A 23,537-nucleotide genomic window follows, 5' to 3' on the forward strand; every position below is an offset into this window, starting at 1 on the left:
TATGAAATCATATCATATTAAATCATATCACATCAAAATTATATCATATCAAATCATATCGAAATTATATAAAATCATATCAAATCATATCATATTAAATCATATCATATCAAATCATATCATATCAAATCATATCATATTAAATCATATCACATCAAAATTATATCATATCAAATCATATCGAAATTATATAAAAGCATATCAAATCATATCATATTAAATCATATATCAAATCATATCATATTAAATCATATCAAATCATATCATATTAAATCATATCATATCATATGAAATAATATGAAAATGATATCATATCAAATCATAGTAGAAAATAACAGTACACCTATTTTTCTTTCTATTACCTTTTGTGTTTCTCTCACTCCCTATTCTATTTTAGATTACATCTAGACTGGCCTTCAATCTCTGTTTAGATTACAACTAGACTGGCTATTAGTCTCTGTTTAGATTCCATCTAGACTGGCCTTCAGTCTCTGTTTAAATTACAACTAGACTGGCTTCAGTCTCTGTTTAAATTACAACTAGACTGGCCTTTAGTCTCTGTTTAGATTCCATCTAGACTGGCCTTCAGTCTCTGTTTAGATTACAACTAGACTGGCCTTCAGTCTCTGTTTAGATTACAACTAGACTGGCCTTCAGTCTCTGTTTAGATTACAACTAGACTGGCCTTCAGTCTCTGTTTAGATTACAACTAGACTGGCTATTAGTCTCTGTTTAGATTCCATCTAGACTGGCCTTCAGTCTCTGTTTAGTCTCCTCCAGATCTAGACTGGATTCCATCTAGACTGGCCTTCAGTCTCTGTTTAGATTCCATCTAGACTGGCCTTTAGTCTCTGTTTAGATTCCATCTAGACTGGCCTTCAGTCTCTGTTTAGATTACAACTAGACTGGCCTTTAGTCTCTGTTTAGATTACAACTAGACTGGCTATTAGTCTCTGTTTAGTCTCCATCTAGACTGGCCTTTAGTCTCTGTTTAGATTCCATCTAGATTGGCCTTCAGTCTCTGTTTAGATTACAACTAGACTAGCCTTTAGTCTCTGTTTAGATTACAACTAGACTGGCCTTTAGTCTCTGTTTAGATTACAACTAGACTGGCTATTAGTCTCTGTTTAGTCTCCATCTAGACTGGCTATTGGTCTCTGTTTAGTCTCCATCTAGACTGGATATTAGTCTCTGTTTAGTCTCCATCTAGACTGGCTATTAGTCTCTGTTTAGATTCCATTTAGACTGGCCTTCAGTCGCTGTTTAGTCTCCATCTAGACTGGCTATTAGTCTCTGTTTAGATTACATCTAGACTGGCCTTTAGTCTCTGTTTAGATTCCATCTAGACTGGCCTTCAGTCTCTGTTTAGATTCCATCTAGACTGGCCTTCAGTCTCTGTTTAGATTCCATTTAGACTGGCCTTCAGTCTCTGTTTAGATTCCATTTAGACTGGCTATTAGTCTCTGTTTAGATTCCATCTAGACTGGCCTTCAGTCTCTGTTTAGATTCCATCTAGACTGGCCTTCAGTCTCTGTTTAGATTCCATCTAGACTGGCCTTCAGTCTCTGTTTAGATTCCATCTAGACTGGCTATTAGTCTCTGTTTAGTCTCCATCTAGACTGGCTATTAGTCTCTGTTTAGTCTCCATCTAGACTGGCCTTCAGTCTCTGTTCAGATTCCATCTAGACTGGCCTTTAGTCTCTGTTTAGATTCCATCTAGACTGGCCTTTAGTCTCTGTTTAGATTCCATCTAGACTGGCCTTTAGTCTCTGTTTAGATTCCATCTAGACTGGCCTTCAGTCTCTGTTTAGTCTCCATCTAGACTGGCCTTCAGTCTCTGTTTAGATTCCATCTAGACTGGCTATTAGTCTCTGTTTAGTCTCCATCTAGATTGTTCTTCAGTCTCTGTTTAGATTCCATCTAGACTGGCTATTGGTCTCTGTTTAGTCTCCATCTAGACTGGCTATTAGTCTCTGTTTAGTCTCCATCTAGACTGGCCTTCAGTCTCTGTTTAGTCTCCATCTAGACTGGCCTTCAGTCTCTGTTTAGATTCCATCTAGACTGGCTATTAGTCTCTGTTTAGTCTCCATCTAGACTGGCCTTCAGTCTCTGTTTAGATCTCCATCTAGACTGGCCTTCCTTCAGTCTCTGTTTAGATTCCATCTAGACTGGCCTTCAGTCTCTGTTTAGATTCCATCTAGACTGGCCTTCAGTCTCTGTTTAGTCTCCAACTAGACTGGCCTTCAGTCTCTGTTTAGATTCCATCTAGACTGGCCTTCAGTCCCTGTTTAGTCTCCAACTAGACTGGCCTTCAGTCTCTGTTTAGTCTCCAACTAGACTGGCCTTCAGTCTCTGTTTAGATTCCATCTAGACTGGCCTTCAGTCTCTGTTTAGATTCCATCTAGACTGGCCTTCAGTCTCTGTTTAGATTCCATTTAGACTGGCCTTCAGTCTCTCTTTAGTCTCCATCTAGACTGGCTATTAGTCTCTGTTTAGATTCCATTTAGACTGGCCTTCAGTCGCTGTTTAGTCTCCATCTAGACTGGCTATTAGTCTCTGTTTAGATTACATCTAGACTGGCCTTCAGTCTCTGTTTAGTCTCCATCTAGACTGGCTATTAGTCTCTGTTTAGATTACATCTAGACTGGCCTTTAGTCTCTGTTTAGATTCCATCTAGACTGGCCTTCAGTCTCTGTTTAGATTCCATCTAGACTGGCCTTCAGTCTCTGTTTAGATTCCATCTAGACTGGCCTTCAGTCTCTGTTTAGATTCCATTCAGACTGGCTATTAGTCTCTGTTTAGATTCCATCTAGACTGGCCTTCAGTCTCTGTTTAGATTCCATCTAGACTGGCCTTCAGTCTCTGTTTAGATTACATCTAGACTGGCCTTCAGTCTCTGTTCAGATTCCATCTAGACTGGCCTTTAGTCTCTGTTTAGATTCCATCTAGACTGGCCTTCAGTCTCTGTTTAGATTCCATCTAGACTGGCCTTCAGTCTCTGTTTAGATTCCATCTAGACTGGCCTTCAGTCTCTGTTTAGTCTCCAACTAGACTGGCCTTCAGTCTCTGTTTAGATTCCATCTAGACTGGCCTTCAGTCTCTGTTTAGTCTCCAACTAGACTGACCTTCAGTCTCTGTTTAGTCTCCCACTAGACTGGCCTTCAGTCTCTGTTTAGTCTCCATCTAGAATGGCCTTCAGTCTCTGTTTAGTCTCCAACTAGACTGGTCTTCAGTCTCTGTTTAGATTCCATCTAGACTGGCCTTCAGTCTCTGTTTAGTCTCCATCTAGACTGGCCTTCAGTCTCTGTTTAGTCTCCATCTAGACTGGCCTTCAGTCTCTGTTTAGTCTCCATCTAGACTGGCCTTCAGTCTCTGTTTAGATCTCCATCTAGACTGGCCTTCAGTCTCTGTTTAGTCTCCATCTAGACTGGCCTTCAGTCTCTGTTTAGTCTCCATCTAGACTGGCCTTCAGTCTCTGTTTATTCTCCATCTAGACTGGCCTTCAGTCTCTGTTCTCTTCTGTTGTATCTGGAGTGTAACAGTGTGAGACTGATGAGGTTGAGTGGCCAGATGGTTTTCAGTGAATAACGGGGGCCATTTTGGGACAAAGCTCTGATTGGTTTCGGTCCTTCCCCCCTTCTTTCTCCCACTCTGTGTTCCAGCATTATGTGTCCTAACCACGCACCCTGTAATGTCTATGTTATGCTGTTCTCAGACAGTTAACAAAAGACCAACATAGAGAAAAATAGTTTAGTATAACATACACCCCCCCCCCAAAAAAATAAATAAATATGAGGTAGAGGTAGCCTGAGAGGTGAGAGTTTAGTTTAACATACACCCCCAAAAAACAAAATAAATAAATATGAGGTAAAAAAAAGTATATATATATATATATATGCATAAATATGAGGTAGAGGTAGCCTGAGAGGTGAAGAGAGACAAACCTACCTGTGTTGTAGTGCTTGGTACAGTATCGCAGGTCTTTCTCCTCTTTCAGTATAAACTGAGGTAACGTAAGCCCATCTGCTACCTGCACGGCTCCCTTCTCATCCCACTCAAATATGAGATCATTCATCGTATAGCCGACTGGATGGGAGCAGTTTGAAACAAGATTATTATTACCACAGTATTACTACAGTCTTACTACCACAGTATCACAGTACATTCAAGCTGTTTGTAAGAGAGAAAAAAACAACATCATTATTGACAATGTGGTATGATGAAGGTTTAAATGCCTTGATCAACCAACTCTACCGTAGCTCCACAGTGTTCATACAGAAGCAATACATGTTGTTTTCATTCTTCACACCTGAGAACAATAAGTCAAGAAAAAAGACAATGCCATCATTTCCAAAGAGAGGAGGTGGGGAGGAGAAGCCAGTGTTGGCTGGTTAGAGCAGGTTGGAGGAGGTTGGTCCCCCCTGACTCCCTCCCTGTCCCTTCCCTGTATCTGCTCTCTGCTGCTGGAGGGGCCTGTGTAAATCACTGGGCCTTTCATCATACTGTCCTCCAGACCAGGGACACATCCATTTCACCAACACAAAATAAATACTTTCCCCCTACCCTACCTGTGTGTGTGTGTGTGATAACTGTGTTCCTAAAGGATAATGGAATACTCACAACTCTCCAGCTGCATGATACAGGTCTGTACGTCCATTGGGAAGTTCTTCAAGTCCATGGGACAGGCCAGGACCAGTGTTATTCTGGTCACATAGAATAGAACAAAACAGAACAGCATAAAACAGGAAAGACCAGAGCAGAACAGACTGGCCAGGATCAGCCTTATTTTGTTAACAAGTTTAAATAGAAGAGAAAGGAATATAATGGAATATAATAGAATGGAATAGGACAGAATGGAATAAAATAGAATAGAATGAAATGGAATAGAATAGAATGGAATAGAATAGAATGGAATAGAATAGAATGAAATGGAATAGAATGAATAGAATAGAAAGAAATGGAATGGAATAGAATGAAATGGAATAGAATAGAATGAAATGGAATAGAATGGAATAGAATGGAATAGAATGAAATGGAATAGAATGGAATAGAATAGAATGAAATGGAATAGAATGGAATAGAATGAAATGGAATAGAATATAATGGAATAGAATGGAATAGAATGAAATGGAATAGAATGGAATAGAATAGAATGGAATAGAATGAAATGGAATAGAATGGAATAGAATGAAATGGAATAGAATGGAATAGAATGAAATGGAATAGAATATAATGGAATAGAATGGAATAGAATGAAATGGAATAGAATGGAATAGAATGAAATGGAATAGAATGGAATATAATAGAATGAAATGGAATAGAATGGAATAGAATAGAACGGAATAGAATATAATGGAATAGAATAAATGAAATATTATAGAATGGAATGGAATAGGATCGAATGGAGTAGAATGGAATGGAACTTTCTAGAACACATCAGGTCCTTAGGACAGGCCAGGATCAGTGTTATTCTGGTCACATAGCATCCATCATTAAACTAGGTAATAATGTTGGTAACACTTTACCGGCACTTATAACAACATGTTATATGCATGTGTACGCCTTTATAATGTCATATAATAAGGTTTATAGTATGTTTTCTTGTGTTATTGTTATAAATCACTAGCACAGCATTACAGGAGTAGCAGGGTAACATATTGTTCTAACTGCGGCTATATTTCCTGTCATGATGGCCTTTAATACAAAAGGTTACATTACACACCTCAGACATTCTTCCCCTCATGACAAACACCTTCCTGCTAGTCATGCATGTGAACCTCATCCCCAAACAGCCTGGTTGCATCTCCATGTTACTGTTCACACCGCGAGTATAGAAAACACCTTTAAAAGCGGCAGACATTCATGCTTCAACCTAGACGGCTGCTGTTACTTTTATCTTGAGATAGGTAGGTGAGGAGCAGGTCTATTGGTTGCATTGCATTCATAGTTTACTTATAGTGTGATATCATCACCGTTACACGACAAATGTTATTTATAAGGTTTATTTTTTTCAATCAGAAAATACACTATGGCAGGTTCTCTTTAACGCGGGGTCAGGTGAGAATCAAAGACACCGAGGCAGGTTCTCTTTAACGCGGGGTCAGGTGAGAATCAAAGACACCGAGGCAGGTTCCCTTAACGCGGGGTCAGGTGAGAATCAAAGACACCGAGGCAGGTTCTCTTTAACGCGGGGTCAGGTGAGAATCAAAGACACCGAGGCAGGTTCTCTTTAACGCGGGGTCAGGTGAGAATCAAAGACACCGAGGCAGGTTCTCTTTAACGCGGGGTCAGGTGAGAATCAAAGACACCGAGGCAGGTTCTCTTTAACGCGGGGTCAGGTGAGAATCAAAGACACCGAGGCAGGTTCTCTTTAACGCGGGGTCAGGTGAGAATCAAAGACACCGAGGCAGGTTCTCTTTAACGCGGGGTCAGGTGAGAATCAAAGACACCGAGGCAGGTTCTCTTTAACGCGGGGTCAGGTGAGAATCAAAGACACCGAGGCAGGTTCTCTTTAACGCGGGGTCAGGTGAGAATCAAAGACACCGAGGCAGGTTCTCTTTAACGCGGGGTCAGGTGAGAATCAAAGACACCGAGGCAGGTTCTCTTTAACGCGGGGTCAGGTGAGAATCAAAGACACCGAGGCAGGTTCTCTTTAACGCGGGGTCAGGTGAGAATCAAAGACACCGAGGCAGGTTCTCTTTAACGCGGGGTCAGGTGAGAATCAAAGACACCGAGGCAGGTTCTCTTTAACGCGGGGTCAGGTGAGAATCAAAGACACCGAGGCAGGTTCTCTTTAACGCGGGGTCAGGTGAGAATCAAAGACACCGAGGCAGGTTCTCTTTAACGCGGGGTCAGGTGAGAATCAAAGACACCGAGGCAGGTTCTCTTTAACGCGGGGTCAGGTGAGAATCAAAGAAACCGAGGCAGGTTCTCTTTAACGCGGGGTCAGGTGAGAATCAAAGACACAGAGGCAGGTTCTCTTTAGCGCGGGGTCAGGTGAGAATCAAAGACACCGAGGCAGGTTCTCTTTAACGCGGGGTCAGGTGAGAATCAAAGACACCGAGGCAGGTTCTCTTTAGCGCGGGGTCAGGTGAGAATCAAAGACACCGAGGCAGGTTCTCTTTAACGCGGGGTCAGGTGAGAATCAAAGACACCGAGGCAGGTTCTCTTTAACGCGGGGTCAGGTGAGAATCAAAGACACCGAGGCAAGTTCTCTTTAGCGCGGGGTCAGGTGAGAATCAAAGACACCGAGGCAGGTTCTCATTAACGCGGGGTCAAGTGAGAATCAAAGACACCGAGGCAGGTTCTCTTTAACGCGGGGTCAGGTGAGAATCAAAGACACCGAGGCAGGTTCTCTTTAACGCGGGGTCAGGTGAGAATCAAAGACATCGAGGCAGGTTCTCTTTAACGCGGGGTCAGGTGAGAATCAAAGACATCGAGGCAGGTTCTCTTTAACGCGGGGTCAGGTGAGATGAGAAGGACTCTTCTCACTGCCTTCCCATGGCTGTTTATAAGTATTCAATTCCCCTCTGCCTGTCCAAGGGTTGAATACTAGGCTTGATAACAGATAAATACACTGCAAACATGCTCACATTTTAAGGAGATCATTTTAGTTGTTGTTTTGATGTTAATTTATGTTTTGTTTCTACCATAAGCAATATAGAGACAAATCAGAGAGCATCTGTCAGCCATAGGTCTAGCACTGGATAGACATTCATCCGTCAGCCATAGGTCTAGCACCGGATAGACATTAATCTGTCAGCCATAGGTCTAGCACCGGATAGACATTAATCTGTCAGCCATAGGTCTAGCACCGGAAAGACATTAATCTGTCAGCCATAGGTCTAGCACCGGATAGACATTAATCTGTCAGCCATAGGTCTAGCACCGGCTAGACATTAATCCGTCAGCCATAGATCTAGCACCGGAAAGACATTAATCTGTCAGCCATAGGTCTAGCACCGGACAGACATTCATCTGTCAGCCATAGGTCTAGCACCGGATAGACATTCATCCGTCAGCCATAGATCTAGCACCGGATAGACATTCATCCGTCAGCCATAGGTCTAGCACCGGATAGACATTAATCTGTCAGCCATAGGTCTAGCACCGGATAGACATTAATCTGTCAGCCATAGGTCTAGCACCGGATAGACATTAATCTGTCAGCCATAGGTCTAGCACCGGATAGACATTAATCTGTCAGCCATAGGTCTAGCACCGGATAGACATTAATCTGTCAGCCATAGGTCTAGCACCGGAAAGACATTAATCTGTCAGCCATAGGTCTAGCACCGGATAGACATTAATCTGTCAGCCATAGGTCTAGCACCGGATAGACATTCATCCGTCAGCCATAGATCTAGCACCGGAAAGACATTAATCTGTCAGCCATAGGTCTAGCACCGGACAGACATTCATCCGTCAGCCATAGGTCTAGCACCGGATAGACATTCATCTGTCAGCCATAGGTCGAGCACCGGATAGACATTAATCTGTCAGCCATAGGTCTAGCACCGGATAGACATTCATCCGTCAGCCATAGATCTAGCACCGGAAAGACATTAATCTGTCAGCCATAGGTCTAGCACCGGACAGACATTCATCCGTCAGACATAGGTCTAGCACCGGATAGACATTCATCCGTCAGCCATAGATCTAGCACCGGATAGACATTCATCTGTCAGCCATAGGTCTAGCACTGGACAGACATTCATCCGTCAGCCATAGGTCTAGCACCGGATAGACATTCATCTGTCAGCCATAGGTCTAGCACCGGACAGACATTAATCTGTCAGCCATAGGTCTAGCACCGGATAGACATTCATCCGTCAGCCATAGGTCTAGCACCGGATAGACATTCATCCATCTGCCATAGGTCTAGCACCGGACAGACATTCATCCGTCAGCCATAGGTCTAGCACCGGATAGACATTCATCCGTCAGCCATAGGTCTAGCACCGAATAGACATTCATCCGTCAGCCATAGGTCTAGCACCGGGTAGACATTAATCTGTCAGCCATAGGTCTAGCACCGGATAGACATTAATCTGTCAGCCATAGGTCTAGCACCGGATAGACATTCATCCGTCAGCCGTAGGTCTAGCACCGGATAGACATTCATCCGTCAGCCATAGATCTAGCACTGGATAGACATTAATCTGTCAGCCATAGGTCTAGCACCGGGTAGACATGAATCTGTCAGCCATAGGTCTAAGTCCGGATAGACATTAATCAGTCAGCCATAGGTCTAGCACCGGATAGACATTAATCTGTCAGCCATAGGTCTAGCACCGGATAGACATTAATCTGTCAGCCATAGGTCTAGCACCGGATAGACATTCATCCTTCAGCCATAGGTCTAGCACCGGATAGACATTAATCTGTCAGCCATAGGTCTAGCACCGGATAGACATTAATCCGTCAGCCATAGGTCTAGCACCGGATAGACATTAATCCGTCAGCCATAGGTCTAGCACCGGATAGACATTAATCCGTCAGCCGTAGGTCTAGCACCGGATAGACATTAATCCGTCAGCCATAGGTCTAGCACCGTATAGACATTCTGAGAAATTAACAAGACGAAGATACAACAAGAAAATAATAGCATACCGAATACTATACAATACGTTCCCATTTTTTGAAATCCTTAGTAGCTTGTTGTCAGTCGTAACCTCATGGAAATTGGCGCCTTTTTCGTTGGCGAAGAACAAATCAGGTTTCCAGATAGAGTCCAACATAGACGGGTCCAGGTCCAGAGAGTCGTCGGGGTATTCACTATAGGCCAGCCTGGGGTCGTTCCATTGCTGCCTCAGGAAGATATTCACTCTGTAGTCCTGGGGAGAGAACAGTTCAATGTCAATAAGTGTATCAGATTATCAGAGAAAGGCCAAGCTACAGTATGTCAGTGCATTGCATCGCCAGGACTCAGGGAGGTTTGATTGATTGGTTGGTTGATTGATTGGTTGGTTGATTGGTTTGTTTGTTTGATAGTTTAATGTAATCATTAATTTCTGGGATAAATGATTGCACAAGACATGGGGATCGGTTTCCAATTCTTTCGATCTTAAAAACCCTATGCATTTTTATTGAATAAAGCTTAGTTAAACTAAAGACTCTATGTAGGTTATTGGGCTTTCCAGGTGTAGATTGTTTATGCAAATCACACCTGTCTGAGTAGCAGTAGCACTCTTAAGGCAGGAGATAAATAATGGTCCTGGTGGTTCATCATGTAAATGTCCTTTAGAAGACCCTTCAATAGAGCTGTGGCCTATAGGCACAACAGTCCACCGTAATTGTCAATTATTCTACAGAACGAGCGTGCCGTTATATCATCCCATAACGACCATTAAGCTGTCTAGGCTGTAATGTAGCGAGGCATGATATATCAGTCGACTGAGGGGACAGCAGGTGACCTTTCCAATGGCAATCAACCACAACATTAGAAGGACATTGTCGTCAGCCGTAGGCAATTATCTCTACACGATAGACACAGAAATAGACCTGTTTCAACAAGAAAATTATTACCGGGGAATTTTGTTTGAAAAAAAATGAAGAGTTTTTACGGAGAACAAAAAGATCAACAACTGTAGAGTCTAGTCTGACTATGACAGGGAGGTTTGATTGATTGCTGGTTGGATTGATTGGTTGGTTGATTACAGAATGAGGTCTAGATTCACTCTGTAGTCCTGGGGAGAGTCTAGTCTGAATGATTACAGAATGATCTAGCTGACAGTATGATTCAGAATGAGGTCTAGTCTGACTATGATTACAGAATGAGGTCTAGTCTGACTATGATTATAGTTTAATGTAGGTCTAGTCTGACTGGGATAAATGAATTACATGGGGATGAGGTCTAGTCTGACTATGATTACAAATGAGGTCTAGTCTGATTTTTACAGAATGAGGTCTAGTCTGACTATGATTACAGAATGAGGTCTAGATTGACTATGATTACAGAATGAGGTCTAGTCTGACTTATGAGGAGATACAGAATGAGGTCTAGTCTGACTATTACAGAATGTCTAGTCTGACTTCAATCTAGTCTGACTATGATTACAGAATGAGGTCTAGTCTGACTATGATTACAGAATGAGGGTCTCTATGTCAGAATGAGGTCTAGTCTGTAAGAATGAGGTCTATATGACTGAGGGGACAGCAGAATTACAATCAACCACAGAATGAGGTCTAGTCTGACTATGACTACAGAATGAGGTCTAGTCTGACTATGATTACAGAATGAGGTCTAGTCTGACTATGACTACAGAATGAGGTCTAGTCTGACTATGACTATGATTACAGAATGAGGTCTAGTCTGACTATGATTACAGAATGAGGTCTAGTCTGACTATGATTACAGAATGAGGTCTAGTCTGACTATGATTACAGAATGAGGTCTAGTCTGACTATGACTACAGAATGAGGTCTAGTTACAGAATACAGAATGAGGTCTAGTCTGACTATGATTACAGAATGAGGTCTAGTCTGACTATGACTACAGAATGAGGTCTAGTCTGACTATGATTACAGAATGAGGTCTAGTCTGACTATGATTACAGAATGAGGTCTAGTCTGACTATGACTATGATTACAGAATGAGGTCTAGTCTGACTATGATTACAGAATGAGGTCTAGTCTGACTATGACTATGATTACAGAATGATTACAGAATGAGTCTAGTCTGACTATGATTACAGAATGAGGTCTAGTCTGATTACAGAATGAGGTCTAGTCTGACTATGATTACAGAATGAGGTCTAGTCTGACTATGACTATGACTACAGAATGAGGTCTAGTCTGACTATGATTACAGAATGAGGTCTAGTCTGACTATGATTACAGAATGAGGTCTAGTCTGACTATGATTACAGAATGAGGTCTAGTCTGACTATGATTACAGAATGAGGTCTAGTCTGACTATGACTATGATTACAGAATGAGGTCTAGTCTGACTATGATTACAGAATGAGGTCTAGTCTGACTATGATTACAGAATGAGGTCTAGTCTGACTATGATTACAGAATGAGGTCTAGTCTGACTATGATTACAGAATGAGGTCTAGTCTGACTATGATTACAGAATGAGGTCTAGTCTGACTATGATTACAGAATGAGGTCTAGTCTGACTATGATTACAGAATGAGGTCTAGTCTGACTATGATTACAGAATGAGGTCTAGTCTGACTATGACTATGATTACAGAATGAGGTCTAGTCTGACTATGACTATGATTACAGAATGAGGTCTAGTCTGACTATGATTACAGAATGAGGTCTAGTCTGACTATGATTACAGAATGAGGTCTAGTCTGACTATGATTACAGAATGAGGTCTAGTCTGACTATGATTACAGAATGAGGTCTAGTCTGACTATGATTACAGAATGAGGTCTAGTCTGACTATGATTACAGAATGAGGTCTAGTCTGACTATGATTACAGAATGAGGTCTTCGTAGACCTTTTCATTATTTAAAATAGCAGAAATCTAGATTCTAAACCCACAGGTGGAATATGAAAATAAAATAAAATAAATGACAGAGTTGAGGCCGTTTTGGTTCCAGGTAGAACCATTTTAGGTTCCATGTTCTATCGGCAACCAACAAGAGTTCTTAAAAGGGTTCTCCAATTGGGGACAGCCAAAAAACCTTTTTAGGTTCTAGATAGCACCTTTTTTTCTAAACGTGTAGAGACCATGGGAGTTGAGCTACTACAGACACATGCAGCAGCCATTCGACCAAGAATATATTTGCAGTCCAAATGGCACCCTATTCCCTATTTAGTGCACTACTTTTGACCAGGGCCCTATGAGGGTGCCATTTGGGATGAAGTCTATCTATCATCTACCTCAGTAGTCTTGCAGATGGAGAGAGATTGCAGACTGGGAAACACTGCTAGTTTACCACAGGGGCATTCATTAGGCCTTGGTTTGTTGCCAACATAGAAATATAATTACTAGAACAGGAAATCTCCTGTTCAAGACAATGTTTGGTAATGGGTGAATGGGCGGCCATATTGAGTACTTCCATTTCGATGGTTGCCAACACTACCTTACTACAATGGCTGATTCGACTGTTTGTTACTATCAACTCCTTACGATACACATTATAAGTGAGATCAAGTAAGATATAAATACAATTGTAATCTCAGACCAAATCTCACCGCGGTCACCAAATGTAAACTTATTTAAAATGTGATTGATTTAACATAGTGTGACCAACTGGGTTCAAACACGGGTCTCCTACACCTGATCAGGTCAGGAGCTCCAGAGCCAACAACACAACACCGCAGGTGTCAGTCTGGTTATAACCCAACCTCTTCTACAACAGTCAGATTTTGAACCATGGAGTATACTGTTGGATTACAAAGCATAGATTTGTCTCACACACTCATCCATCAGCATCAGCAGAAGCCGTAGGTGAACTTTCTCAGACATGTTGAGTGGGATGTATCTCAGCAAACTGATATACCACAACAGCATAGCAACCCAATCCTTAATGCGATTCAAGCCGAAGGCCAAATAGTCCTAGTCCTGGCTGTGACATTTACAAAAAGTTAAAGCTTTGGCTATGTAGTCTTACGATGACTCTGGTCTGCATGGGGCAACACCCAAACAACTCCACCAACACACGGTAACAAACAGGACGTTGGGATTTATGCATTTCACTCTCTCGCATCTCGAAGAAGGAAAATGAAAGAGCAGCAGTCGAGGAATGAGTCCCCAAATGCTATCCTGTTGCCTATATAGTGCAGTACTTTTGCCCAGTGCTCCTGAGCCCAGGTCAAAGAATAGGTTTTCCATTTGGGACACAGGTTAGGAGAGCTAATTAAATAGCCTCTGGATTTTCCCCCTGGGAATCGTAACTTTAAAGCCGGGTAAACAATTAGACAGCGGTGGGTTACGGAGCACCTCACGTTTCTATTGTTGACCAGGAGTCATGTGCGTCCCAAATGGTAGCCTATTCCCTACATAGTGCACTACTTTTGACCAGAGCAAACTATGCAGGGAATAGGGTGCCAATTGCAACGCAGACTCAGTGGGATCATTACTGCATGAAACATTGTTCTCACCAACCCTATAAGCACCTAAAGATTGAATGATCTAATTCTCTTTAGTTTCACCTTCACCCATCTCTTATTCCATTTCTTTCTCAACTAGTTTGAACGTTTCAGTGTGAATGAGCGAGAGATAGAGAGAGAGAGAGAGAGAGAGAGAGAGAGAGAGAGAGAGAGAGAGAGAGAGAGAGAGAGAGAGAGAGAGAGAGAGAGAGAGAGAGAGAGAGAGAGAGAGAGAGAGAGAGAGAGAGAGAGAGAGAGAGAGAGAGAAAATAGTCTTTTTACAAAATGATCGTACGACAGACCACGTATTCACCCTGGACACCCTAATTTACAAACAAACAAACCAAATCAAAGGCAAAACCTTTGACTCAATTGACTCAATTTGGGATGAGGGTTTGCTATACAAATGGTTGGAAAGTGGTGCTGAGGGAAAAAGACAACATTATAAAATCGATGTACACAAACAACAAGTGCGCCGTTAAAATTGCCAAAAAACACACATTTCGTTCCACAGGGCCGGATGGTGAGACCGGTGTTCAGCTTAAGCCCCACTCTCTTCAACAGATATCAACAAATTGGCGAGGGCCCTAGAACAGTCTGCAGCAACCGATTTCACTGTACTAGAATCTGAAGTCAAATGCCAACTGTTTGCTAATGATCTAGTGCTTTTGTCCCCAACCAAGGAGGGCCTACAGCATAGGACTTGGAGGAAAGGCTTCCGGATCAATTCCACTGGTTGTTGCAGAGTGTAGAGGGGGAAAAAGAGTGGAAAATCATGAATTTGTTCTGCATGAGGAGGTTGTGCAGTCTGCAGCAGTTTTAGTTAAAGCTCTACTGATGCGTCTCACCCAGGGAGACTTGGCATGGAAACTTGAGACTAGGGCCATCCCCTCCCCTCCCATCCCAGCCATTCCCCTCCCATCCCAGCCCAGCCCTTCCCCTCCCATCCTCTCCCTTCCCTTCCCAGCCAATCCCCTACCCTCCCATACCAGCCCATCCAAACCAATCCCAGCCCATCCCAGCTTGGCATGGTGACTTGAAACTAGGGCCATCCCCTCCCCTCCCCTCCGATCCCAGCCCATCCAAGCCCCTCACCTTCCAGCCTATCCCATCCCATCCCATCCCATCCCAACCCAGCCTATTCCATCCCAGCCCAGCCCATTCCATACCAGCCTATTCCATCCCATCCCAGCCCATTCCATCCCAGCCCAGCCCATCCCAGCCCCTCCCATCCAAGCCCATCCCCTTCCCTTCCAGCACCTCCCATCCCAACCCCTCCCATCCAAGACCAGACCATCCAAGGCCAACCCATTCTATCCCATCGCATCCCATCCCAGCCCCTCCCACCCAAGCCCATCCCCTTCCATTCAAGCACCTCCCATCCCATGCCAGCCCCGACCATCCCAACCCCGACCATCCAAAGCCATCCCATTCTATCCCAGTCCATCCCATTCCATCCCAGCCCATCCCATTCCATCCCAGCCCAGCCCAGCCCAGCCCAGCCCAGCCCAGCACATCCCAGCCCAGCACATTCCATCCCAGCCCATCCCATTCCATCCCAGCCCATCCCAACCCAGCCCATTCCATCCCAGCCCATCCCAAACCAGCCCATTCCATCCCAGCCCAGCCCAGCCCCTCCCATCCCAACTCCTCCCATCCAAGACCCGACCATCCAAGGCCATCCCATTCTATCCCAGCCCATTCCATCCCAGCCCCAGCCCATTCCATCCCAGCCCAGCCCAGCCCATCCCAGCCCAGCACATTCCATCCCAGCCCATCCCAGCCCAGCACATTCCATCACAGCCCACCCCAACCCATTCTATCCCAGTCCAGCCCATCCCATTCCATCCCAGCTCATTCCATCCCAGCCCATTCCATCCCAGCCCATTCCATCCCAGCCCATCCAATTCCAGCCCATCCCCTCCCAGCCTATTCCCTCCCAGCCCCATGCTTCATTTTCTCTCCCTGCTTTGTGCTCTCCAGGACCCTTAAATATGCTGTCATTATGGATGACAGTGAGGTAGGAAAGAAGTAGGAATGATCTGTCATCAGGGCTTGTTTGAATTCCATACTATCTAACTGAGTGCCTCCAGACGAATAGAGAGTCAACCTATCATTTCTATGACTGCCACAGTCCTTGACTGTATTTGACTTGTGTACAGACAGGGATTTCCAGCAGAGCACATTTCAACGAGGTGACACGAAACCAACGTGAAATAGACGTTGAATTGACATCTGTGCCCAGTGGGTTGTGTCTGTTTCTATGATCTGATACCTGCAATGCGTCTGTCTCCATGTTGGTCTGCTGTCCTTCTGTCTCCATGTTGGTCTGCTGTCCTTCTGTCTCCATGTTGGTCTACAGTCCTTCTGTCTCCATGTTGGTCTGCTGTCCTTCTGTCTCCATGTTGGTCTGCTGTCCTTCTGTCTCCATGTTGGTCTACTGTCTTTCTGTCTCCATGTTGGTCTACTGTCTTTCTGTCTCCATGTCCTTATGTCTCTATGTTGGTCTACTGTCCTTCTGCCTCCATGTTGGTCTACTGTCCTTCTGCCTCCATGTTGGTCTACTGTCCTTCTGTCTCCATGTTGGTCTACTGTCCTTCTGTCTCCATGTTGGTCTACTGTCCTTCTGTCTCCATGCTAATCTACTGTCCTTCTGTCTCCATGTTGGTTTACTGTCCTTCTGTCTCTATGTTGGTGTACTGTCCTTCTGTCTCCATGTTGGTCTACTGTCCTTCTGTCTCTATGTTGGTCTACTGTCCTTCTGTCTCCATGTTGGTCTACTGTTCTTCTGTCTCCATGTTGGTCTACTGTCCTTCTGTCTCCATGTTGGTCTACTGTTCTTCTGTCTCCATGTCGTTCTGTCTCCATGTTGGTCTACTGTCCTTCTGTCTCTATGTTGGTCTTCTGTCCTTCTGTCTCCATGCTAATCTACTGTCCTTCTGTCTCCATGCTAATCTACTGTCCTTCTGTCTCCATGTTGGTCTACTGTCTTTCTGTCTCCATGTTGGTCAACTGTCCTTCTGTCTCCATGTCCTTCTGTCTCCATGTTGGTCTACTGTCCTTCTGTCTCCATGTTGGTCTACTGTTCTTCTGTCTCCATGTTGGTCTACTGTCCTTCTGTCTCCATGTTGGTCTACTGTTCTTCTGCCTCCATGTCCTTCTGTCTCCATGTTGGTCTACTGTCCTTCTGTCTCTATGTTGGTCTACTGTCCTTCTGTCTCCATGTCCTTCTGTCTCCATGTTGGTCTACTGTCCTTCTGTCTCTATGTTGGTCTTCTGTCCTTCTGTCTCCATGCTAATCTACTGTCCTTCTGTCTCCATGCTAATCTACTGTCCTTCTGTCTCCATGTTGGTCTACTGTCCTTCTGTCTCCATGTCCTTCTGTCTCCATGTTGGTCTACTGTCTTTCTGTCTCCATGTTGGTCTACTGTCCTTCTGTCTCCATGTTGGTCTACTGTCCTTCTGTCTCCATGTTGGTCTACTGTCCTTCTGTCTCCATGTTGGTCTACAGTCCTTCTGTCTCCATGTTGGTCTACTGTCCTTCTGTCTCTATGTTGGTCTACTGTCCTTCTGTCTCTATGTTGGTCTACTGTCCTTCTGTCTCTATGTTGGTGTACTGTCCTTCTGTCTCCATGTTGGTCTACTGTCCTTCTGTCTCCATGTTGGTCTACTGTCCTTCTGTCTCTATGTTGGTCTACTGTCCTTCTGTCTCTATGTTGGTCTACTGTCCTTCTGTCTCCATGTCCTTCTGTCTCCATGTTGGTCTACTGTCCTTCTGTCTCTATGTTGGTCTACTGTCCTTCTATCTCCCTGCTAATCTACTGTCCTTCTGTCTCCATGTTGGTCTACTGTCCTTCTGTCTCTATGTTGGTTTACTGTCCTTCTGTCTCTATGTTGGTCTTCTGTCCTTCTGTCTCTATGTTGGTCTACTGTGTTTCTGTCTCCATGTCCTTCTGTCTCCATGTTGGTCTACTGTCCTTCTGTCTCTATGTTGGTCTACTGTCCTTCTGTCTCTATGTTGGTCTACTGTCCTTCTGTCTCCATGTCCTTCTGTCTCCATGTTGGTCTACTGTCCTTCTGTCTCTATGTTGGTCTACTGTCCTTCTGTCTCCATGCTAATCTACTGTCCTTCTGTCTCCATTCTAATCTACTTGCCTTCTGTCTCCATGTTGGTCTACTGTCCTTCTGTCTCTATGTTGGTCTACTGTCCTTCTGTCTCCATGTTGGTCTACTGTCCTTCTGTCTCCATGTTGGTCTACTGTCCTTCTGTCTCCATGCTAATCTACTGTCCTTCTGTCTCCATGTTGGTCTACTGTCCTTCTGTCTCCATGTTGGTCTACTGTCCTTCTGTCTCCATGTTGGTCTACTGTCCTTCTGTCTCCATGTTGGTCTACTGTCCTTCTGTCTCCATGTTGGTCTACTGTCCTTCTGTCTCTACATTGGTGTACTGTCCTTCTGTCTCTATGTTGGTCTACTGTCCTTCTGTCTCCATGTTGGTCTACTGTCCTTCTGTCTCCATGTTGGTCTACTGTCCTTCTGTCTCTATGTTAGTCTACTGTCCTTCTGTCTCTACGTTGGTCTACTGTCCTTCTGTCTCTATGTTGGTCTACTGTCCTTCTGTCTCCATGTTGGTCTACTGTCCTTCTGTCTCTACATTGGTGTACTGTCCTTCTGTCTCTATGTTGGTCTACTGTCCTTCTGTCTCCATGTTGGTCTACTGTCCTTCTGTCTCCATGTTGGTCTACTGTCCTTCTGTCTCTATGTTAGTCTACTGTCCTTCTGTCTCTACGTTGGTCTACTGTCCTTCTGTCTCTATGTTGGTCTACTGTCCATCAAACAACATATATTTCACCTCTGTATCTTTTGCTAGAGATCTTAGACCTCTAGTTCTACTATATTGATAAATAATCAACAACTGATGATTTTATAATATAAACCACCTGATACATTTGACCCCTTTCCAAAATGAGTTTGAATGACACAAAGCCATCTGAACACTAGATATGAAACTAGATATGAAACCACTAGATATGAAACTAGATATGAAACCACTAGATATGAAACTAAATATGAAACCACCAGATATGAAACTAGATATGAAACCACTAGATATGAAACTAGATATGAAACTAGATATGAAACCACTAGATATGAAACTAGATATGAAACCACTAGATATGAAACCACTAGATATGAAACTAGATATGAAACCACTAGATATGAAGCTAGATATGAAACCACTAGATATGAAACTAGATATGAAACCACTAGATATGAAACCACTAGATATAAAACTAGATATGAAACTAGATATGAAACCGCTAGATATGAAACTAGATATGAAACTAGATATGAAACCACTAGATATGAAACTAGATATGAAACTAGATATGAAACCACTAGATATGAAACTAGATATGATACCACTAGATATGAAACTAGATATGAAACCACTAGATATGAAACTAGATATGAAACTAGATATGAAACTAGATATGAAACCACTAGATATGAAACTAGATATGAAACCACTAGATATGAAACCACTAGATATGAAACCACTAGATATGAAACTAGATATGAAACTAGATATGAAACCACTAGATATGAAACTAGATATGAAACCACTAGATATGAAACTAGATATGAAACCACTAGATATGAAACTAGATATGAAACTAGATATGAAACCACTAGATATGAAACTAAATATTAAACTAGATATGAAACTAGATATGAAACTAGATATGAAACTAGATATGAAACCACTAGATATGAAACTAGATATGAAACCACTAGATATGAAACTAGATATGAAACTAGATATGAAACTAGATATGAAACCACTAGATATGAAACTAAATATTAAACTAGATATGAAACTAGATATGAAACTAGATATGAAACTAGATATGAAACCACTAGATATTAAACTAGATATGAAACTAGATATGAAACCACTAGATATGAAACTAAATATGAAACTAAATATGAAACTAGATATGAAACTAGATATGAAACCACTAGATATGAAACTAGATATGAAACTAGATATGAAACCACTAGATATGAAACTAGATATGAAACTAAATATGAAACTAGATATGAAACTAGATATGAAACTAGATATGAAACCACTAGATATGAAACTAGATATGAAACTAGATATGAAACCACTAGATATGAAACTAGATATGAAACTAAATATGAAACTAGATATGAAACTAGATATGAAACTAGATATGAAACCACTAGATATGAAACTAGATATGAAACCACTAGATATGAAACCACTAGATATGAAACCACTAGATATAAAACCACTAGATATGAAACTAGATATGAAACTAGATATGAAACTAGATATGAAACCACTAGATATGAAACTAGATATGAAACTAGATATGAAACCACTAGATATGAAACTAGATATGAAACTAGATATGAAACTAGATATGAAACCACTAGATATGAAACTAGATATGAAACCACTAGATATGAAACCACTAGATATGAAACTAGATATGAAACCACCAGATATGAAACTAGATATGAAACTAGATATGAAACCACTAGATATGAAACTAAATATTAAACTAGATATGAAACTAGATATGAAACCACTAGATATGAAACTAGATATGAAACCACTAGATATGAAACTAGATATGAAACTAGATATGAAACCACTAGATATGAAACTAAATATTAAACTAGATATGAAACTAGATATGAAACTAGATATGAAACTAGATATGAAACCACTAGATATGAAACTAGATATGAAACTAGATATGAAACCACTAGATATGAAACTAGATATGAAACTAAATATGAAACTAGATATGAAACTAGATATGAAACTAGATATGAAACCACTAGATATGAAACTAGATATGAAACCACTAGATATGAAACCACTAGATATGAAACCACTAGATATGAAACCACTAGATATAAAACCACTAGATATGAAACTAGATATGAAACTAGATATGAAACTAGATATGAAACCACTAGATATGAAACCACTAGATATGAAACTAGATATGAAACTAGATATGAAACCACTAGATATGAAACCACTAGATATGAAACTAGATATGAAACTAGATATGAAACTAGATATGAAACCACTAGATATGAAACTAGATATGAAACCACTAGATATGAAACCACTAGATATGAAACTAGATATGAAACCACCAGATATGAAACTAGATATGAAACTAGATATGAAACCACTAGATATGAAACTAGATATGAAACTAGATATGAAACTAGATATGAAACCACTAGATATGAAACTAGATATGAAACCACTAGATATGAAACTAGATATGAAACCACTAGATATAAAACTAGATATGAAACTAGATATGAAACTAGATATGAAACCCGTGGGAACTGAGTTTTGAGTAGACAGGAAGTCCAATGAGGCAGATAAATACTAGTCTAAATATTCAGGTTGATGAGGCACGGCTTGTAATTCCAGAAGAACATGTTGACACACCGTATATGAAGGACATCATTATTTAAATGCAAATCACAATATCAGAGGCATAGTTATATAGTTACAGTAGGTCAAAATAGGGTTGAAAATAAAGAATTCCTCACATTAACTTCAAAACATCAATATCAACAGAAAGAAATGTACTTTATGTTGGAAGGGTTTTTACATTGAAAAGGTAAACACATGTGGACTCACCATTGTTGTTTCAGCGATGGACCCAAAACTGTTAATAAAAATGTTGCACGTTACGTTTACAGGAGGACCTGTGAAAGAATGAAAAATAAATCATATTATTTTCTTATTAAAGAACAGTGAAACAAAAATCCCTCCTTGCAGACTGAAAACGCAGTCCTTTCTCCTCTATTACACTGAAAACAGTCATTCCTCCTCTATTACACTGAAAACACAGTACTTCCTCCTCTATTACACTGAAAACACAGTCCTTTCTCCTCTATTACACTGAAAACACAGTACTTTCTCCTCTATTACACTGAAAACACAGTCCTTCCTCCTCTACTACACTGACAACACAGTCCTTCTTCCTCTATTACACTGAAAACACAGTCCTTCCTCCTCTATTACACCGAAAACACAGTCCTTCCTCCTCTATTACACTGAAAACACAGTCCTTTCTCCTCTATTACACTGAAAACACAGTCCTTCCTCCTCTATTACACTGAAAACACAGTACTTTCTCCTCTATTACACTGAAAACACAGTCCTTCCTCCTCTACTACACTGACAACACAGTCCTTCTTCCTCTATTACACTGAAAACACAGTCCTTCCTCCTCTATTACACCGAAAACACAGTCATTCCTCCTCTATTACACTGAAAACACAGTCCTTTCTCCTCTATTACACTGAAAACACAGTCCTTCCTCCTCTATTACACTGAAAACACAGTCCTTCCTCCTCTATTACACTGAAAACACAGTCCTTCCTCCTCTATTACACTGAAAACACAGTCCTTCCTCCTCTATTACACTGAAAACACAGTCCTTCCTCCTCTATTACACTGAAAACACAGTCCTTCCTCCTCTATTACACTGAAAACACAGTCCTTTCTCCTCTATTACACTGAAAACACAGTCATTCCTCCTCTATTACACTGAAAACACAGTCCTTTCTCCTCTATTACACTGAAAACACAGTCCTTCCTCCTCTATTACACTGAAAACACAGTCCTTCCTCCTCTATTACACTGAAAACACAGTCCTTTCTCCTTCCTCCTCTATTACACTAAAAACACAGTCATTTCTCCTTCCTCCTCTATTACACTGAAAACACAGTCCTTTCTCCTTCCTCCTCTATTACACTGAAAACACAGTCCTTTCTCCTCTATTACACTGAAAACACAGTCCTTTCTCCTCTATTACACTGAAAACACAGTCCTTCTTCCTCTATTACACTGAAAACACAGTCCTTTCTCCTCTATTACACTGAAAACACAGTCCTTTTCTCCTCTATTACACTGAAAACACAGTCCTTTCTCCTCTATTACACTGAAAACACAGTCCTTCTTCCTTTATTACACTGAAAACACAGTCATTTCTCCTCTATTACACTGAAAACACAGTCCTTCCTCCTCTATTACACTGAAAACAGTCATTCCTCCTTTATTACACTGAAAACACAGTCCTCCCTCCTCTATTACACTGAAAACACAGTCATTTCTCCTCTATTACACTGAAAACACAGTCCTTCCTCCTCTATTACACTGAAAACACAGTCCTTCCTCCTCTATTACACTGAAAACAGTCATTCCTCCTTTATTACACTGAAAACACAGTCCTTCCTCCTCTATTACACTGAAAACACAGTCCTTCCTCCTCTATTACACTGAAAACACAGTCCTTCCTCCTCTATTACACTGAAAACACAGTCCTTCCTCCTCTATTACACTGAAAACACAGTCCTTCCTCCTTCCTCCTCTATTACACTGAAAACAGTCATTCCTCCTTTATTAC

General features: G+C 41.8%; 1 protein-coding gene across 5 annotated transcripts in view; it reads right to left on the minus strand.

The window, feature by feature from the left end:
- The window catches only part of LOC123993723 (glycine receptor subunit alphaZ1-like), a 124,660-nt gene that overhangs the window by 49,433 nt on the left and 51,690 nt on the right, over positions 1–23,537 (minus strand). For all 5 annotated transcript variants that reach the window (XM_046296149.1, XM_046296148.1, XM_046296147.1 and 2 more), the window contains 4 exons: positions 21,764–21,831; positions 9,613–9,836; positions 4,621–4,703; positions 3,949–4,086 (listed from right to left, as the gene is read on the minus strand). In XM_046296149.1, coding sequence (XP_046152105.1) covers positions 3,949–4,086; positions 4,621–4,703; positions 9,613–9,836; positions 21,764–21,831 — 513 coding nt within the window. The remainder of the gene's footprint in view (positions 1–3,948; positions 4,087–4,620; positions 4,704–9,612; positions 9,837–21,763; positions 21,832–23,537) is intronic.

Source organism: Oncorhynchus gorbuscha, linkage group LG13 (genome assembly GCF_021184085.1).
Source record: "Oncorhynchus gorbuscha isolate QuinsamMale2020 ecotype Even-year linkage group LG13, OgorEven_v1.0, whole genome shotgun sequence".
Taxonomy (NCBI): domain Eukaryota; kingdom Metazoa; phylum Chordata; class Actinopteri; order Salmoniformes; family Salmonidae; genus Oncorhynchus; species Oncorhynchus gorbuscha.